The 15,063-nt window shown below is 50.3% G+C and overlaps 5 protein-coding genes across 5 annotated transcripts; 4 read left to right on the top strand and 1 right to left on the bottom strand.

Annotated features, from left to right (window-relative positions):
• Positions 1 to 981: 981 nt before the first annotated feature.
• On the top strand, positions 982 to 2,614 carry LTR84_001956 (uncharacterized protein; the record flags this gene model as incomplete). Its single annotated transcript, XM_064845574.1, has 3 exons — positions 982 to 2,233; positions 2,287 to 2,421; positions 2,475 to 2,614. 3 exons carry the CDS (start codon positions 982 to 984, stop codon positions 2,612 to 2,614), a joined length of 1,527 nt encoding a protein of 508 aa, XP_064707119.1.
• Positions 2,615 to 2,814: 200 nt separating this feature from the next.
• Positions 2,815 to 3,921, top strand: LTR84_001955 (uncharacterized protein; the record flags this gene model as incomplete). Its single annotated transcript, XM_064845573.1, has 2 exons — positions 2,815 to 2,820; positions 2,917 to 3,921. The coding sequence occupies 2 exons, from the start codon at positions 2,815 to 2,817 to the stop codon at positions 3,919 to 3,921; spliced, it is 1,011 nt and encodes a 336-aa protein (XP_064707118.1).
• Positions 3,922 to 4,100: 179 nt separating this feature from the next.
• LTR84_001954 (uncharacterized protein) lies at positions 4,101 to 5,600 on the bottom strand (the record flags this gene model as incomplete). Its single annotated transcript, XM_064845572.1, has 1 exon — positions 4,101 to 5,600. One exon carries the CDS (start codon positions 5,598 to 5,600, stop codon positions 4,101 to 4,103), a length of 1,500 nt encoding a protein of 499 aa, XP_064707117.1.
• Positions 5,601 to 9,125: 3,525 nt separating this feature from the next.
• LTR84_001953 (uncharacterized protein) lies at positions 9,126 to 10,196 on the top strand (the record flags this gene model as incomplete). Its single annotated transcript, XM_064845571.1, has 2 exons — positions 9,126 to 9,171; positions 9,220 to 10,196. 2 exons carry the CDS (start codon positions 9,126 to 9,128, stop codon positions 10,194 to 10,196), a joined length of 1,023 nt encoding a protein of 340 aa, XP_064707116.1.
• A 2,172-nt stretch (positions 10,197 to 12,368) lies between these two features.
• LTR84_001952 (uncharacterized protein) lies at positions 12,369 to 13,579 on the top strand (the record flags this gene model as incomplete). Its single annotated transcript, XM_064845570.1, has 3 exons — positions 12,369 to 12,612; positions 12,763 to 13,120; positions 13,189 to 13,579. The coding sequence occupies 3 exons, from the start codon at positions 12,369 to 12,371 to the stop codon at positions 13,577 to 13,579; spliced, it is 993 nt and encodes a 330-aa protein (XP_064707115.1).
• Between the last annotated feature and the right edge of the window lie 1,484 nt (positions 13,580 to 15,063).

Below are 15,063 nucleotides of genomic sequence, written 5' to 3'. Positions count from 1 at the left end.
GCGCACACCGTAACAAAGGGTATACATGGCTCCCAAAACCCCCGTGAAAGTATAGGCGGTGACTTCCAGGCAAAACGGTGATTTGGTCTCCTTGGAGTTCATTATTGGTGCTGGAAAGCTCTGGAGAGCTTATAGTGATATGTTTTGACGACGGAAGACAATCTAGCCCAAAAGCGACTTGGGTCATGCAGGCACTGATGTCAGTGATGCCCTGAGCCAGGCAGAAGCAGCTTTGGTGCCCGTCACACTGCTCACAGCGCAACAGAAAGCAGTCTGTGTATTTGGGATGAAGGGATGGATGGTTTGGGAATTTGGCAGATGATAACGCCGGAAGATAATTGTTGCTGTCCCGAGGGGCTTATGGCGGATGAGGGAGGGTTGGTGTCCAGAGGGTCAACCGCCCAAGGAGGACATGACTTAGGTTTGGTTTAGGCTGGAAGCTCCCGAGTCCAGGCGATGGGCCCCCAAGACAAGGACGAATGCAGGCCCAAGACTGAATTGAGAATGGGCTTCCTGATGGTTCGATTGGAGGTCAGGAGAAACAAGCCAAAGGACCAGTGTGGGTGCCAAAGCGGGTCAGCCGCAAAGAGCCCCGAGCTTCCGTCGTTTGGGGCCAATTATCTCGTGCCACCGGGCCCAGTAGGGCCTTGCAAGACCGTCTGGAGGCTATCCAAGCCTGGCAGGGTATTGAGCACAGCTTCAATAACTAGCGCCCAGCTTCGGCTGAGCATCAACTTGAACTTCAACATTCAAATGTCTTAAGTTGTACGACATAAGATGATTTTGCTTCTTGGTTGATCACCATCCACAAAGACACAGCTCATCAACCTCGGCCTTCGGTCGATCATCTGGTCCTCCAAGCTGACGACAACGCTGCGATTACTCCATTCATAACATCAGGCTGAGTACTTTCGAATCAACTTGTCCCGCATCCCGATGAATCTGTCGCCGCCATCGCATTCTCCATTTCCGAATGTAGTTATGGCTTCTGAGGATGAATCGCAGTCTGCCGATCATCATCATGATGAACAGGACTGGGAGGCGCAAAAGGAGAACTTCCGACAATGCTACATCGACAACAACATGACTCGTAAGGCAGCGGCCAAGTTTATGAAGGACTTTTTCGGCTTCGATGCCACTCCACGACAATGGGAACGCAGAATCAAACAATGGGGATTTCAGAAGTATTCAACCAGAGAAGAGAGAATGTCTCAGATTGCGCAATCCGGAAAGTCGGTCCTGGATGTTAGCAAACCTGGACGACGACCTCGTGCGCACTCCAGCAACAGTCTTCATCCCCGCGAGGATAGAAATCTACGTCGATTTGCTCGACGTGAAGTCAGTCGTTCAAGGTCAAGGACACGGTCCAATTCTTTCACCAATTCTTCGCGACCAGTCTTGGGTGATGAATTCCAAGAACTCGGGCAACCCGCGTTCGATAATCAGGCTTTCAATGTCAACTTCTCAAGTACCCCTTCGTTGCCATCTCAAAATACCACTGGATTCAATGCAAACGCCACAGCAAACGCGATAAATCCACATCACCCACCGCACTTCAATTTCCATTCAGAAAAGGCAGTATCTAGCTTCGACGGAACTGCTGGGCATGACGGCGTTTTCACTGTCGGTAACCGACAATGGACCGAATCACAAGGACCAAACTCCACGAGACAATGGAATCTGCCTGGAAGTCAGGTCTCTATGTCAACATATCCGCCGTCGCTGCCAACCCAGACTTCGATAGGTCAAGGTCTATCCAACCTCAATGGTACCTACCTCAATGAAAACGAATCTCCGCCTGGGTTTCCAATTGACAACGCATTCCCATTACCGAATACACACTACGATTACGGTCTTTCAGAAGATGGTATTGGGATCAACCCTAACATTATCAGCTCTAATCCTCTCTCGGAACAGCAGTTATATAATCAGACTATTCCAAATGCACAAGCATCGACGGGTGCCGATACAAATTTCGATGTCATCGACTTCCAGTTGTTCGTGAATGATGTTGACTCTGCGTCAGCACAACTTGCGCTTAACGAGGATGATTTTCATCCAGTTCCACCTGTACAAGGTCCATTCCCTGCAAGTGCTCCAGCTGTCAATATAGCCTTCACAGGACCATTGCAGAATGATGTTGGTCCTTTGGTTGAAGAGCTCGTCAGAAATATGCATGGCATTGCTTTACTGGGAAATGAAAGTGGACTTCAGCATAAACTAAGCACAGAGGGTATGTGGTTCATTCCATCCTTTTCACAATTCAATCTAAGAAAGCCATGACAGCCCAAATCTTCACCGATCGACTCGCAATCGTGTTGGATAACTTTACGAATACACAACAGCGAGCAGTACAAGATATGTCGCGGATTCTTCGCCATTTACGAGACAAGAACAAACTTCTTGAGGAAAGCCTTAATAGTAAGTTTTCATCTGGACATTGCGTCTGCACATAGTTAATTAATTGTGTATAGCACTTCAAATGCAAAGCACTATGTCAACAGAATTACAACATCACCACGCAACCATCCCCTCACAGCCTGACAACTACATGTTCCATCAGTCAGTAGGAGCCGGTGAAGACAGCATTTACACGAAGCCTCACTTTCCATAGACTGACAGTCCCTGTCACGTGGTGATGCCCACCCCAAGGCTGGTTAGCGCCCTGAACTATCTCACCCGCCCACAATTGGAGACACTACTGGAAACTTTTGAGTCACTTTCTCGAACGGCTCGAAATGTGCTCTCCCCAGCATTTAGGAGCATCATCTGTCATGGTCTCCACCAGAATAGCGGCGAAACAATCCTTCGAAGATGTTGGTGATCCTCTACGACCCTGACTGTCTCCGTCATCAAACTGTTGAGTTGCTTGGTTCGAAACTAATCCCCGCCCTGGAATCTCCCGAAAGGCTTCAGGCAATACTCAAAGCATTGCATCTCTCAAAACACGAAATCCGTCTGATCCAACCGAGTACCGCCGAGGACAACGATTGGTCCAAACGTTTGATTGAAACGACGTCGGATACTCATGGTCATGCGTATCTGCAGCATCTAAGGACAATTTACGATGAGTGGTTATCGGCTGGCCTAATCGAGAGTGACGGCCATGTGCTCCCCGAATGTTTTACTTTTCCGACTGCAACAGGAAAGCCGCTGCGAGCCCCAAAAGATGCATTTGCTAGAGCAGGGTACTATGCTTTTGACATGAGCTCCGGTATCATGTCGCAAAGTTACCAAGCGATTGTCGCGTCCGCTAATCTTGCCTGGGAAGGGGCTGACATGCTTGTTGGATTTGCAAGTGGTCAAGTGACCGAACCCGACACCGTCTTTGCGCTGTGCCGGCCACCCGGACACCACTGCGATGGCCAGAGAGTCGGAGGGTATTGCTATATCAATAATGCAGCACTCGCAGTCAGTACTTGGCGGTCTACGTATCCCAATTCGAGCATTGGCATTCTAGATATCGACTTTCATCACGGGAACGGAACTCAGGAAATCTTCTATGACGACCCCAAAGTGTTATACGTGAGCATCCACGGAGAAGACGAATATCCATACTATACTGGAGCGGAGGATGAAATCGGCGCTGGTAAAGGTGAGGGCTTCAATGTCAACCTCCCACTGAAAGTGGGTAGTTCCATTGAGAACTACCTGGCGAAGCTTGACACTGGTCTCAAACGATTGGCCGAGTACAAGCTTGAGTTTCTGGTGGTAAGCCTCGGTTTCGATACTTTCCACAGCGACCCTCTCGGGTCGTTTCAGATTCATACTGAGGACTATGCAACTATTGCGGCAAGGACGAGGGAGTCTCTGTACGGCATACCGGCTTTGATTTTGTTGGAGGGTGGTTATGTGATAGATAGTTTGGGGGCGAATGTCTTGTCGTTTCTGGATGGGTGGAAGTCTGCTTCCGGAGCTTGATTACTTTGATCACACTCCCATATTACAGGATCGGCGTCATTAACCAGTCAATACAACACAATCAGTACAATTCAAACCTATGTCGTTGTCACTTCCTTCCTCCTCGGCATTTAAGTATGTCTTCATTAGTTCATCACTATCATTCTATCTGGCCTTAGGCGGCTACTGAATTTAGGTTCTCACCATGATGGCCCAAGATTGTGTGCGCTCTCTTGCTTATCCGAAACGCCGTCAATCTCTCTTTCCAACTTGTCATAAGCCTCTTTGAGAATAGCGACGACTTTCTTCAACTCCTCCTCAGTCACATTGTAAGGCGGCGACACAATTGCATGGTCTCCATTCGTCCCATCGACAGTGCCTGCGCCAGGATAAACAGCCGCACCCAGGTCAAAAGCAGTAGAGTGGAACCGAGCACCAAAACGAACACTCGGTGGGAACGACTTCCTCATAGCTTTGTCTTCGACGAATTCTAGACTCCAGAATAGACCCTTGCCCCGTATGTCGCCCACATACTTGGCTGACTGGAATGTCTCGACCAACAGCCGGTGCAGTATCACGCCCATCTTGGCACAATTCTCAATGAGACCATCCCGGCTCAAGATCTCCTGCACAGCCAGCGTGGACGCACATGCCACCGGGTGCGCCTGATAGGTATGGCCATGGTTGAAGCTGCTGGTACCTTTCTTCAGGACGTCGATGACCTTTTTGTGGACCAGAACACCAGCAATGGGTGCATAGCCTCCTCCCAGTCCCTTGCCAATAGTCATGATGTCGGGCACAATCTCGTCCTGTTCAAAAGCAAAGTATGTCCCCGATCGACCCATACCACTCATGACTTCATCCAGGATCAAGAGAATTGAATACTTGTCACACACGCTTCTGACACCCTTGAAGTAACCTCTTGGTGCAGGTGTACATGCACTCGTGGCGCCGACAACCGGCTCAGCGACAAAAGCAATAACGTTCTCCGGTCCAAGGTCCTGAAAATGCCGATCAAGCTCATCGACCAACCTCTCTGCGAACTCATCCTCCGTCTCCCCTTCCTTCCACTTTGAATACTGATACTGATACGCAGGACTGACCCAGCTGAAGTTGTCCGACTGGAAACACGTATACTGCACCTTCCTAGGCAGATTACTGCTAACATTCATCGCGCCGATGGTAGTGCCATGATAGCTCTGCTTCCGGGACACGAACCTCGTGCGTTGCAGCTGGCCCATCTCGTAGAAATACTGTCTCGCGAGCTTCAGTGCCGCGTCCATGGCCTCGCTGCCGCTGCCCACGAAGTACGCGCGGTCCAGCCCGAAGCGTCGTCCTCCATGCGGGCCGTCGATTAGATGGTGCGCCAGCTTCTCGGCCGCAGATGTCGTGTATGTCATCGACGACAAGTAGCTAACTCCGGTACTCATCTGGCGGGTTACCGCGGCGAGTACTTCCTCGTTTCCGTGTCCGATGCAGGCGACAGCTGCACCGCCGCAGGCGTCCATCACTACGCGACCATTTGAGAGGTACAGATAGATTCCCTTGGCGGAATCGACCATGTAAGGACGCTGGACGAGTGATCGGTGAAACAGTGTTGCAGGTGCTGAGTCTTCTAGTGGTGCGACGACTTTCTCGACACCATTGTTCGTGCCGCCGCCAGCGGAGGGTTGCTCCTTCTGAGAATCGTTGAGAAGCATTGCCGGTCTGATTATTATTCTGGATACTGATATGTGCAAAATCAATCTGAAAGTCTCGTGCAGTCTCTAGGATCTCTGCCCTGGTCTCTATCAGCGTGCTCGACGTTTTCGAAGCTCTCGAGGAAGAGAACACCGAGTAGACAGCCACTGCAGTCTATCAAATATATATACTTCACAAACCTTGATATGCGTGGCATCTGGAACAACGCCCTGCTCAACTTCTCCACCTATCAATGCTGGAGAGGTCCATTCCCGTCTGCTCCCCACTGGAAAAATAGGGCAAGTCATAACGAATCCCGGTCAAGTCCGTGGGTCTGGAGAAGGCAGCCAACAACGAATTTCCCATCGGAAGCATAGAGGCATCTAACGCTATTGACACGCTTCGCAGCAGAGAAAGTTGACCTTTAGGTAGGGAATCCACAACGAATGTGCATCCCTGACACATGTTCGCGCACTGAACGGCAGTGTCGAAGTCCATGCATAAATATTCTGCTCCCCTCTCTTTGCCACCAACGCTGACAAGAGACTACAGAGGACCTTAGTTGTTACTCTGGCATTTCCCATGATTGATGATTTATCTAGATTGCACACTGGTAGCCTGTAGAGCGCCTTGCACCCCTTCGGGTGGTCGCAGGTGATGTCTAATAAGGCCGCGCTGACTGGACCAGAGACGCGAGTGGTGGAGAAATTGAGGTGCCGACCCCGAAGTCGGGGGCAGCAGCCAAGCTCGCCCCCCGGGCCAAAAATTATCTGCGGTTGATTGATGTGACCATCGCTGGGAAATATTCTTCTAGATGTTCACAACTCGTGAGTCCAGTAGGAAGTGCCAAAAGATGTCTGCACTTCTACATCGGGCATCTGCCCTGCGCGTGAGCTCTCCTCTAGATCTCAGAATAGCTGCATCTCGTAGCTATGCCGTCCACGCCCACACTCCACCAAGCCCGCGAAGGAAAGCCGCTGTACCTCCCTACCAAAAGATCCTGAAAAACTTTGAGGAGGTTAGACGAATTCTAGGGTCCCGGAAACTCACTCTGGCTGAGAAAATCCTCTATGCCCATCTTGACAATGCCGAAGAGTCGCTCTTGACCAACACCAACAATGGACAGAACATCCGAGGGGTTGCAAACCTCAAGCTCAAGCCCGACAGGGTGGCCATGCAAGATGCTTCTGCTCAGATGGCTATCCTGCAATTCATGACTTGCAATCTCCCATCGACCGCTGTCCCTGCGAGCATACACTGTGACCACATGATCGTGGGCGAGAAAGGCGCAGACACCGACCTGCCCAACTCAATAGCGGGAAACAAAGAGGTGTTTGACTTCCTCGAGTCAGCTGGCAAGAAATACGGCATGGAGTTCTGGCCTCCAGGAGCAGGCATCATCCATCAGACGGTGTTGGAGAATTATGCCGCACCGGGCCTCATGATGCTCGGAACCGACAGTCACACGCCGAATGCGGGTGGTTTGGGAGCCATTGCGATCGGTGTGGGCGGTGCTGATGCTGTCGATGCTCTTGTCGATGCTCCCTGGGAGTTGAAAGCACCCAAAATCCTCGGTGTGCGTCTCGAAGGAAAGCTCAGTGGCTGGGCATCCCCCAAGGACTTGATCCTCCATCTGGTTGGTCTACTGACTGTCCGCGGCGGTACTGGCTCTATCATCGAGTATCATGGCCCAGGAGTCGAGACGCTGAGCTGTACCGGTATGGGCACCGCTTGTAATATGGGAGCCGAAGTCGGAGCGACGACTTCGATTTTCCCGTTCTCGGAAAACCACATCCCATATCTACAGGCCACCGGAAGAGAGTCCATCATCGACGCGGTGAAAGGAATTGCATATGGCTCGGAGCAATACAATTTTCTGCGTGCCGACGCTGGTGCAGAGTATGATCGAGAAATCACCATCAATCTATCTACGCTCGAGCCCCACATCAATGGTCCTTTCACACCAGATTTGTCAACTCCGCTGTCCAAGTTCAAGGAAGCTGTCGAGACCAACAAATGGCCCGATAAGTTCTCGGCTGGGTTAATCGGAAGTTGCACGAACAGCTCTTTCGAAGATATGACTCGAGCGGAGGATCTGGTAAAGCAGGCTCATGCTGCTGGATTGAAACCAAAGGCCGATTTCTTCATCACCCCTGGAAGTGAGCAAGTTCGTGCAACACTAGAGGAAAGCAAGACATTGCAGACATTCACCAGCGCTGGTGGTACAGTCCTTGCAAATGCTTGTGGACCCTGCATTGGCCAGTGGAAACGTACCGATGGCGTCAAGAAAGGTGAAGACAATGCCATCCTCTGCTCTTACAATCGAAACTTTCCGGGGAGAAATGATGGCAATGCGCGCACTATGAGCTTTTTGGCATCGCCCGAAATTGTCACCGCGATGTCTTATGCTGGTTCTACGTCGTTCAACCCATTGATCGATGGTATCCCGCTACCATCGGGCGAGAAATTCAAGTTTGATCCTCCCAAGGGTACTCAACTTCCAGCATCTGGATTCGCAGTCGGCAACCCCGCTTTCCTTCCTCTGTCTGGTGAGCCAGATCCAAACGTCCAAGTCGTGGTCGATCCCGAATCAGACCGCTTGGCAATCTTGGAACCATTCGAGCCATTTCCCGAGGGTGATCTCAAAGGGTTGAAAGTCTTGTACAAGGTCAAAGGTCAATGTACAACAGACACAATCTCAGCAGCCGGTCCATGGTTGAAATACAAGGGACATCTGCCCAATATTGCCGAGAATACTCTGATTGGCGCTATTAATGCAGCGACGGGTGAAACCAACGTTGCATATGACAGCGATGGCTCCAAGTCGGGTATCCCTGAGCTGGCAAAGAAATGGAAAGAGCAGGGTCAAAACTGGTTGGTCGTTGCCGAAGACAATTATGGTGAGGGATCTGCTAGAGAACACGCAGCACTTCAACCAAGATATCTCGGCGGTCAAGTTATTCTATCCAAAAGCTTTGCTCGCATTCACGAGACCAACTTGAAGAAGCAAGGAGTTGTTCCGTTGACCTTTGCGAACAAAGAAGACTACAACCGTATCGACGCTAATGACAAGGTTGATACTGAGGGTCTGTGGGACGTGCTGCAGAATCACGGCCAAGGTGAGGTCAATCTGAATGTTTCCAAGGAATCCGGCGAGACCTTCACGATTCCCGTCAAACACACTTTGAGCAAGGACCAGTGTGCCTTTATCCTGGCTGGGAGTGCATTGAACCTTTTGGCGAAGCGTCATCAGTCTGGGTAAGGTGACTATGGATTGCGAAAGATTACAGCACGTGTCTTCGTTTTGCAGAGCCTCAGTTGCGTTCGTGGCGATTGCGCCACACATGCAGCCACACTCAATCCCACGGTCAGATTGTCTTGGCGGTTTGGCCCGCGATTATTGGCTCTCTGTTGGATCCTGCTCGAGAAATTGGGATTCTGTGCCCCAGCCAAGTCCCTGTCAGTCAAGCTATCCTTGCCGCAGGATAACCCACTGTTAATCATCACAAGATGGCCCAAAGATCGATACCCTCACTTGATAAGTCATGTCGCTGTGGCCGCTACTTTCCTTTGAAACCAAGGCTATCCATGGTAAAGGTCTACCTAGGCAGCCGAACAAAAGCTCATCATGATCTGCAGTGGATCATAGACCATGGACTATTGAGCTATTAATCCATCTTGCATCCTCTGTCGGTTCTCGATTCTTGTCACTCTCGGAAACCTCAAGTGTTGACTTTGGCAGCTCAATGCTTCTCTCACCAATAATTTTTGCAGCAATCCTGCTCTCATATTCTTCAAGTTATGTCGCATTTGCTTGGGGCGGTTTCGGCCACCAGACCATCGCATGGATTGCACAATCATACCTCCTACCAGCGACGGAGACTGCAATACGGGATGCTTTAGACTCCCAGCTGGTCGACTATATGGCAAATGCGTCGACCTGGGCAGACTCTTATCGATACACCGAAAGTGGTAAATTCTCCAGGCCATTTCATTACATTGACGCCAATGACGACCCACCTACCACATGCTCGGTGGACTATGAGCGAGATTGCGGTGACGACGGTTGCAGCGTCAGTGCAATTGTCAATTATACATCTATCTTGAGCGACAGCGATTCCAGCCCGCCACTTAGGAAGGACGCTGCCAGATTTCTGATCCATTTCATTGGCGATCTTCACCAGCCACTACATGACGAGGCACTGGAAGGAGGTGGCAATGGCATCAATGTGACTTACGATGGCGACGAGACAAACTTGCACCATATCTGGGACACCGAGATCGTCGAGCAACTGGCAGCTGGAGCCAGCGCCGAGGCATTTGCCAAGAATCTTACCGTGTCTATCAAAGCCGGCGAGTTTGACTGGGACAGTACGACCTGGGTCAAAGGCGCAAGCTTGAACATGACTCTGGCGACAGTGATGACCTGGGCCAGAGAAGCGAACGGATACGTATGCACGGAGGTGCTGAAAGGCGGTGTTGACGCGGTGGAAGAGGGAGATCTGAGTGGGAAATATTACGGCGCACATTTTGACGTTGCGCGCGTTCAGCTGGCACGCGCTGGGTTCAGGCTCGGTGCGTGGTTGAATCTCATTGTGACGGGGAAGATGGGATGAGTTGGGTATGAAAGAACCATACAAAGGAAGGCGCCACGAAGGGGAGTTCGCAAAGAAATGTCTCCACATTAGTCACTCACAGCTGGCCCCAGGAGCGGTTGAGCTGGTGCCAGTAGAGCAGGTTGAAGAACTGAGTACGCCTCGCTTCCATGCTCCAATCCGCCTCGACCGAAGACATTGTGCATGGTGACCATTAGAGTTGGGGATGCGATGAGGCGAACCATGTCTCCAACGTCGACATGCCGCAGGAAGGGTCAAACGCCCACTCATGCTCGATCCGAGTATGCGCTTACCTTGAGCGTATATCTATTTTCGCAATAATGGATAGAGAATAGAAATACCATGCCAGGGTCGGTTTCTGACACCTCGTTCACCTGCTCCACCTCCACGTCAGATAGTTTCTGTAACAGAGGGTCTATGTGCTTGGTTTCCTCTCGCATTTCAGCATCGTCTTCCTTCGGTACGCTTGCATTCGAGTTTGTCCGTATTGAGATTTATGTCTCGGACGTGAGCGCTTGGAGCTCTTTTCCAATGCAACGCCCCCCCTTTCCCCTCGTTGGGAAAGAATTTGTGTTTCCTGCAACCACTGCCGGGAGATTGGGGGCGGTTAAATACTGATGGCGGGGCACAGCAGCATCAATTTCTACATTCGGACCCGTACTGGTAGGCGTTGTAGCGAACACCAGAAAATACTTGGTACGTACCAATGCAGGCCTTGCCCGGGCTGAGGTCGAAGAGGCTCCCTCGAGCTTGCTTCCTGTAGTCCTGAATTGAGGAGTGATCGGGCGTACTCCTGGTTTTCCCAAGATATGTGCATCAATTTATATACAGGTATAATAATAAATCAGTGGTCTCCATGTGGTAAGCCTTTACGGGAATCAACCTGACGCTGACAGCCTGATGTTTTCTTCATGAAGTTTCAAGCATGCTGTTGTACTCCCATTGCCGTTCCAAAGGGCTAGAAGACGCGGGCTTGTCCAGCTCTCAGGTAAACAATCTCGGTCTCTTCCCTCGAAGGTACCCATCCACATAGCCCTTAATCCACGGTGCCGAGTGGTCTGCCTCGAGGGATAAAGGCTTACGTAGACATCGAAGGACGGATCAACAGAATAAACATAAACTTCAGCCGTTTCCCCAAGAACGCCCCGTTGAATGGAGTCATCCCGTGCCCTCCAGGAACGGACCTCGTGCGAATCCCTGCACGCTTCTTGTGTATACGAGTTGGATGGGCTCGGCTCCCCTATTCTGTATCCCATCTTGTCCAAGAGGAAATAAGATAATATCCGAATACACTTGAGGAGACCTCTCCAGGTTCACCATCCACATTTCATCATCATCATCATCATTAGCAACAACAGACATTGAGTTGTCTTAATCTCTAACGATTTGAGGCTGCCACAACCTGAGTCTGTAACCGCGTTTCGGCCCCTCCATCCATCCCATTGCCATCTCAAAGACCCAATCCAATACACGCACATGCATCCCCTCATCATCAACTTTTTTTAACCAACCTGATCTGGGGGCCAAATTGTACAGCATCTCAACTCATAAACCTCTCGACTTTCCACACCTTGGTGCATCCGTGTATGTGTGTACTTGGCTCTGTTTGAAGTCCAGCACATCATAATTGAATCCACCTGTCCGACGATCTTCCAAGACTCTCCAGCCCGAAAGCAAAGAAACAATCTTACGCATCAACAGCCCTCTTTCCAGCCACCATCTCGATCTCTCACTCCAGATCTAAACAACAGAAGTTTCTATTTTGGCCCACGAGTACCATTACTTATCTCTACCCCACATACCTGGTTCATCCGGCGTCTTTTCATGTCCAGAGATCCTCCATTACTGCAGCCACCCCGAAGACGACCTCGCTACCAAGATCCACCGTCAGCACTCTGTTGTTCAACTCCGACCATTCACACCGCCACCTGCAACCTGCAAAGTCCGCGTTTGGTGTAGCCTACGGAATACCGAATAACAGGAGCCGACACGAAAGGAAGCCCTTGCGCAGTCGGCCTGGCCTTCCAATCAACATCACCTCCCACGCACCCGTCCGGTCGGTAGCAGATCCCGTACCTGCCTTTAGCCGTCCTTAGTTCCTATTCCTGGCCTACGTCTACGAGTACGAATACTCGAGACCGTCTTTCTCCCTCGCGTCCTTCCTTCCGAACCATGTCGCCGTACGCGGCACCAAAGACCAAAAATATCCTCATTATCGGTTCGACCGGGACGATAGGGACTTACATCACGCGAGCGATCGTGGACAACAGGGAGCATTTTGAAAGAATATGTATCTTGACAAGTGAGAAGACGCTGATCCAGAAGGTGCAAGACGTCGCGGCTTTGGAGGCATGGGGTGTCGAGATCTTCACGGGGAGGTTAGAGAGTGAATCCGCTGTGAAACGAGCTTATGAAGGTAGGTCACACGGATATCTCTTGAGACAAAGCCTGCTGCAGCAAGATGGAGCCACAGCGTGCTTGAACCCTGCGGCAGTGTACAACATGTGGTTTTCGTTTCCAGATTTGAGCACAGGTTGCTAACATTGAATGTTGCACGAAATTCTAGGCATAGATACGATCGTGTCCTGCGTGGGCCGCGCCGGCATCGAGAAACAGATCAAGCTAATCACCTGGGCCGAGCAGGCTGGTGTACGCCGATTCTTCACCTCCGAATATGGCACCGACATCGAGTACTGGCCTGAATCGGCGGCGGAACCTCCTCACCAGCTCAAATTGAAGGTTCGAGCTCATATGAAGACCATGAAGAGGCTAGAACATACATACTTGGTTACTGGCCCTTACAGTGACCTGTATTTTGGAGCTATGAAGGTCAAGCCTGAAATAGGCCAGTTCGACGTCAAAGAGAGAAAAGCTGTCCTCCTGGCTGATGGGGAGGGTCCCGTCAGCTTCACCGCCATGGCTGAGTATGTACCACGTATCTTCCCGAGTGGTATACATCTGCAGATATGCTAACCTTGTTTCCTTTGCACAGTGTTGGCAAATTCGTCGTTGCCGCACTGATCCACACCCGCGAATCTCGCAACACAACACTAGTGGTCCACTCGTTCACCGCAACGCCCGCTGAGATCCTCGCCGAGTACGAAGAACAGACCGGGACCAAATGGGACGTCTCATACACATCGATGGAGCGGTTAAAAGAGATCGAAAAGGAGGAATACCAGGTCTACTCGCCCATGGCCACCGTGGTGACGCTTCGCCGTATCTGGACTGATGGCGGCACGTTATATAAATTCTACGACGACAGTTTACTGGGCGAGATCGAGACGGAAACTTTGCAGAGTCAAGTTGCCGCGCAGATCGTCAAGCAGGAGGGTGGCGAGGGCGATTTCCCGAGCCTGTTACGGAAGTTAAGTTTGACGTAATTGCGACTCCAGTGTCTGATATGGGGATGTTGTGTGCAAGAAACGGGAGATGAACGGGAGGATTGTCAATTGTGATTGTGCCATTACATGCATGTTCAGTCTAATACCTTTTTCAATTTCACGACGCATGAATTTTCTGGACTGTAAGGAAAGGCGAGTCATCATTCTGTTATTTATCACACGTGGAGGACGCATCGGCCGCGCATTTACCTATTTACTTGCATGTCGCTATTGCATTTTGCTATTGTATTGGGGTAACGACCTGGAGGGGAAACGGCCTCTAATCGAGAGACGCACAAATTCATATATACGTTCCGCGAGGTAAGAGAGGATCTAGCGACAGTACCAAGATACGGAGAGATCATTGTCACTGCCACCGTCACATTGTTCGAGGCATATAAATCTGTATGAACCCGTGATCATTCATTGTCTTGTTGTGTTGGACCAGATGTTCAAGGAAGTGCTTGTTGTCCCGTCCATCTGTGTAAACCGAATATGTATGTAAGCGTAGAACTCCCAGCAGGACATATCAGACGACTGGGTTATGTTTAACCATACATCTACCTAGGCATATCTCGTGCGGATCAATCGCAAGCCAGGCGAACAACTTCCAAAATACTAGTGCTCGTCACTAGAACGCGGCAAGCACGGCAGACATGCCGTCCTGACTCCAATGGCGGAGAGAGAGATATCTGGACTACAATTCGAGGGTAAGTGAGTGCTACACATAGTAAGCAATTAGTTAGTCAGTCAGTGGTACCGACGATAAAGGTTGTCATATCAAGGGCGCGCTGGAAGTGGATAACATACCCAAGTAGATACCCGGCTTTAAGAGGCTAAAGAGAGATTATCTTCCAAGCTGCTGTGTACATTCGTTCTGCCTTGACGGAGTTAGTCACTTGCAAGTACCTAGGTAACTATTTGATTTTGAACATCAGCTTAGGTAAAATCGGCCTTTTCGATATCACAGTCTTGGGCTGATTATTTATTTAGTGTTCGTATATTTGTCGACCTAAACCATTGATATCGATCTAGTTGTTCATTTACCAACCTCGGTCCTGGGCATTTCTCACACATATATACATTTCGACTCGACGAATCTCTTTGTCTGAATCTTGTGTGCCGGCTATAATTTTCTGGGGGATCTAGATGCGATAGATTATCTCATTTCATTTCGGATTTCCTGGACTACGATAGATCTTCTAAAATTGAGCCGTGTGCGTGCGCATACGAGTTTTCGGTTTGGCAACGCCAGTGTGGGGTGGAACATTCATTTCTTGACGGACGATTGAGCACAAAGCCGTGAGCGAGAACGAGGTTCCAAAGGCGACAAACCCGGATGTTTTCATGCTCAGAGGCTTCACGATCCTGAGCTCTTGTTGGAAAAAGGAAGTACTAGTATTTGGCAGTCGATCCAAACCAGGAACAAGGGGTTTCACAGTGGGTTTACTGGCTTCCACAAGTGCGAGAACAAATAGCTTGAA

The sequence above is a fragment of the Exophiala bonariae genome, assembly GCF_035927105.1.
Source record: "Exophiala bonariae strain CCFEE 5792 chromosome Unknown scaffold_11, whole genome shotgun sequence".
Classification (NCBI taxonomy): Eukaryota; Fungi; Ascomycota; class Eurotiomycetes; order Chaetothyriales; family Herpotrichiellaceae; genus Exophiala; species Exophiala bonariae.
This window is presented reverse-complemented; position numbering and strand designations above follow the sequence as displayed.